The sequence below is a fragment of the Sinocyclocheilus anshuiensis genome, unplaced genomic scaffold (genome assembly GCF_001515605.1).
Source record: "Sinocyclocheilus anshuiensis isolate Anshui unplaced genomic scaffold, SAMN03320099.WGS_v1.1 scaffold449, whole genome shotgun sequence".
Classification (NCBI taxonomy): domain Eukaryota; kingdom Metazoa; phylum Chordata; class Actinopteri; order Cypriniformes; family Cyprinidae; genus Sinocyclocheilus; species Sinocyclocheilus anshuiensis.
Genome location: NW_015537950.1, coordinates 490,005 through 493,838, shown reverse-complemented (window position 1 = coordinate 493,838; position 3,834 = coordinate 490,005). Strand labels below are relative to the sequence as shown.

The 3,834-nt window shown below is 35.3% G+C and overlaps 1 protein-coding gene across 1 annotated transcript in view; it reads right to left on the bottom strand.

Annotated features, from left to right (window-relative positions):
• Nucleotides 1–228: 228 nt before the first annotated feature.
• The window catches only part of naa35 (N-alpha-acetyltransferase 35, NatC auxiliary subunit), a 21,393-nt gene continuing 17,787 nt past the window's right edge, over nt 229–3,834 (bottom strand). The window contains exons 22-23 of the mRNA XM_016455150.1: nt 1,351–1,431; nt 229–1,097 (exon numbers count right to left, since the gene is read on the bottom strand). Of these exons, the coding sequence (XP_016310636.1) occupies nt 1,038–1,097; nt 1,351–1,431 (141 nt within the window). The 3' untranslated portion in view covers nt 229–1,037. The remainder of the gene's footprint in view (nt 1,098–1,350; nt 1,432–3,834) is intronic.

Below are 3,834 nucleotides of genomic sequence, written 5' to 3'. Positions count from 1 at the left end.
GGACTTGATTAGGAAAGCCACACACCTGTCTATATAAGACCTTACAGCTCACAGTGCATGTCAGAGCAAATGAGAATCATGAGGTGGCTGCAATATAACAAAGAGTGAAAAATTGAAGGGGGTCTGAATACTTTCCGTACCCACTGTATATACATACAGTAGTTCTGATGCTTAGATATGTTTTGTTAGCTCTACCTGTTCTATAGCATTAAATGAATGAAGTTGAGATACTATGAGACAAAATATTATGAGATGCTATGGCAGATGGTTGAATAATTCCAGATTGCTTTTTGATTGCTTTTTGTACCACGAGGAAGTGTCTGACACTTTGTTCCTTGCCAGTCTGGCCTCTGTATTAAATACATACATGAAATTGTTTGTTATTTTCTACGAGTGTGCTGAAATAAGCAGATCTTGCAGCTTTTAGGTCTCGTCTGTAGCTAGAAACACTATCCTTTCCTGCCCCTTGAAACACCTCTAAATTTGCACTCTTCCACTTGCGCTCTTTTTTTGGAGAAGACTGTATTCATATTTTCTATCCCAACAACATTCTTACAGAGCATTTGTGATTGCTGTAATATCTTTAGTTATCTTTAGGAACCTCTGTAAACCCCTCAGGCTGACAGAAGACTTTTACTTCTGGATATCAGATCCCACACAAAATGAATGCCTCCTGATGGGATCAGGTAAGGGACTGGATCCAGTATTCCTGGTGTGGAGATTCAATGTAACATTTTTGCACAGCAGGATATCGGCTGTGGATATCATCCTGTCAAACCTGGACCTGATGAGTGGAGTAAGGGATCATTTTGAAGCCACTGAAAAACAAATTATACCAAATGGGCTTTTTTTTATTTAATACAATATTATTAACCAAACAAAAGAACATGATTTGTGAACGGTTCAAATCAAACCACTGTGAGTGTATCTGTGTGTATATTAACTGTACAGTTACACTTATGGCTGTTAACTTGTTCAGCGACTGTGATGACAGTTCATGTCACTGAGACGAGTTCATCCTGGAAACATGGTCGGTCTCAAATGATCTTGACAATGGGGAAGTATTTGTGTGCAGAGAAGTCAAATTCAGGAAGGGCCTACAAAGAAAAAAGGCAGGGATTCAATGAATTTCACAATATCACATAACATCTATATGCAAAATGTTTTTTTTATACATAACTGAAGTTAAGCTCTATATAAACAGCATCTGTGACAAGTTGTTTGTTACCACTGGACATCATTTTGACAGTTTGTAATAAGTCTATTTCTGCTCTGGTGAGCAGGTAACAGAGACAGTCCACAATGCTCAAGCTGTACTCAAAACAGAACATTCCTATACATATATTGTACCTTGGTCTCCTTCTTATGTCCTCCAGCAAGCAGCTTCATTACAACAATATTGGGCTTGGCCACTTTAAGGATGCGGTTCACCTACAACAACAATCAGCATCTCAGTCCCTTCCTTTCACAATATATAATTAACAATGCGAGTACTTAAAGAGCAGGTCATATGGGTTTTTGAAAAATATCTCTTTTGCAGTTTATAACGTAGCTATCCTTAAATAAAAACAATCTGCAAAGTTGTTAATCAAAAAAGTACATGATAAATAAAGATATTGTCTCTCAAAAGAGAGTCGATTGCAAAATCCCCGCCTGCCCACGAAATACAACAGAGTCTGACCTGCCCACAAACACTTCCGCTAGTTAGTATGTTTACATCATGCTGAGAAGACACTGTGTTCAAGGATACCACAGAAATACAATTCCAACCTTTTGTTGTGTGCATGTCATTTTACCAAGGACTGCTTCTCTAATCTTGGCTTTTATCTTCGTTGGTATCTTCTTAATTAGGACTAACAAGCTCTCCAAACCACAACCTGTGAAATTGCTGTTTATTTTGCTGCACCGGCAGTTATAGGGATTACAAAGGTACAAAACAGATTTCAGTGCTTCAATAGGTTAGTATATTAATATTATTTCAGTTAATGAAATTACGGTATTTAACTGTAAATTTAAGTTAAAACCGTAAAACCTAAAACGTTGCTACCATATTTTTTACCGTAAATTTTACGGAATTTTTTTTACAGTGTAGTCATGTTAGCACTCGGCTAACATATCCACCATTATTGTTTTAAGTGTTCACAGTTTAGCAGCTAAACTACTTTTTGTATTTTATGTCATTATTATAAGAACGGATTGGAGCAATATATTATTGGAACGAATCGTTTAGAAATCATTGGCAAATGACTCTAATATTAAATGTATATTCTGAGAAAATTACAATGTTTTCTGACCTTGGATGCATTTAAACCTGTTGTAGAGGACTCCGACACAATATTAGGACACTTTAAAATACCATATGACCTGCTCTTTAACAATCATTTGATAGGAATAATCTGATTTATTTGTTTGCGCGCTTCAAATCCCAAATACCAAAAAAAAAAAATATATATATATATATTATTTTTTAAATATTTAAGTCACTATCTTGTTTAAAAATAGGCAATACCACAGGTTTACGTAATATCTAGATTAATATCTAGATCGTAATATCTAGATTTTAAGGCAAAATTTGCTCTCTCTCTCTCTCTCTCTCTATATATATATATATATATATACACACACACTACAATATAAAAATTTTGGTTCAGCTAAATATTTTTAGCTAATTTTTAATTAAAGTACTTTAATTAAGAATGTTACAAAAAATTGCTATTTCAGATCATTTTTTAAAACTTTGTTCATCAAAGAATCCTGAAAAAAACATCAATTGTTTCCACAAAAATATTAAGCAGCACAACTGTTTTCAACATTGATAATAATAAGATATGTTTCTCATCATATCAGCAAATCTCAGAATGATTTCTGAAGGATCATGTGACACTGAAGACTGGAGTAATGATGCTGAAAATTCAGCTTTGATCATAGCAAAAAAATAAATAAAAAAAATGTTTACAATATATTCACATAGAAAACTATAATACTAATAATATTGCTATTTTTACTCTATTTTTGACCAAAACAATGCAGAGACTTAAAATAAATAAATAAATAAATTACAGACCAAAACTTTTTAACAGTAGTTTACCATTCTGAAATATACATTTATGGTAATATCCAAATGAAACCACTTCGCAAAGAGAAACAATGTAGGGCCTTACTTTAGTCAAGGGTAATCATATCCATCCCTACTGGCTATATTTCTGTTATAAGATTGGAAAGTTTCACATTGCAGTATAAAGAGAGTTCGTACCTCTGCATCAGGGCTGGTGACGTTTTCAAGTATGAGTTTGGCTTGCTGGAAATGTTTACTGGCTGCCATATAAAGATCAGCTGAGCGAGGAGGAGGATTGTACTTCTTCAGATCTGACATTTCCTGCATCCACACATACAAACACACTCTGTTTACTGTAATCTTGGGATAGAATGGTTGCAGTAAACATCATCTCAAAGCAGTAGTACCTTAAACTGGATGTAGTGCACTGGCGGCGGTGTGACGACGCTGTTGAAAGGGGCGAATCGATGCTCGTAGCGAACCTGCTCGCTGTCCAGCTCAAACTGAGGTTTGCGCACCTTTCTGTCCATATCCAATGCTATCATAGTCTGCAGAAAAGAAAGACAGAAGAGTCAGTACCAGGGTCCTTCTTTGTTACGAACACTCTTATCACTGACCCACCAGTCAAATCCTGATGATTATGATTGATTTCTGTTATTTACAGCTTAATATTCTCTGTCACTCGGAAACATGTCACATTACAAAAGTTGCAAATGCCATGTTGACAGATTTGTATGTGAGGTGTTACCTTGTACATGCCGGCACACATGTTCTGGTAA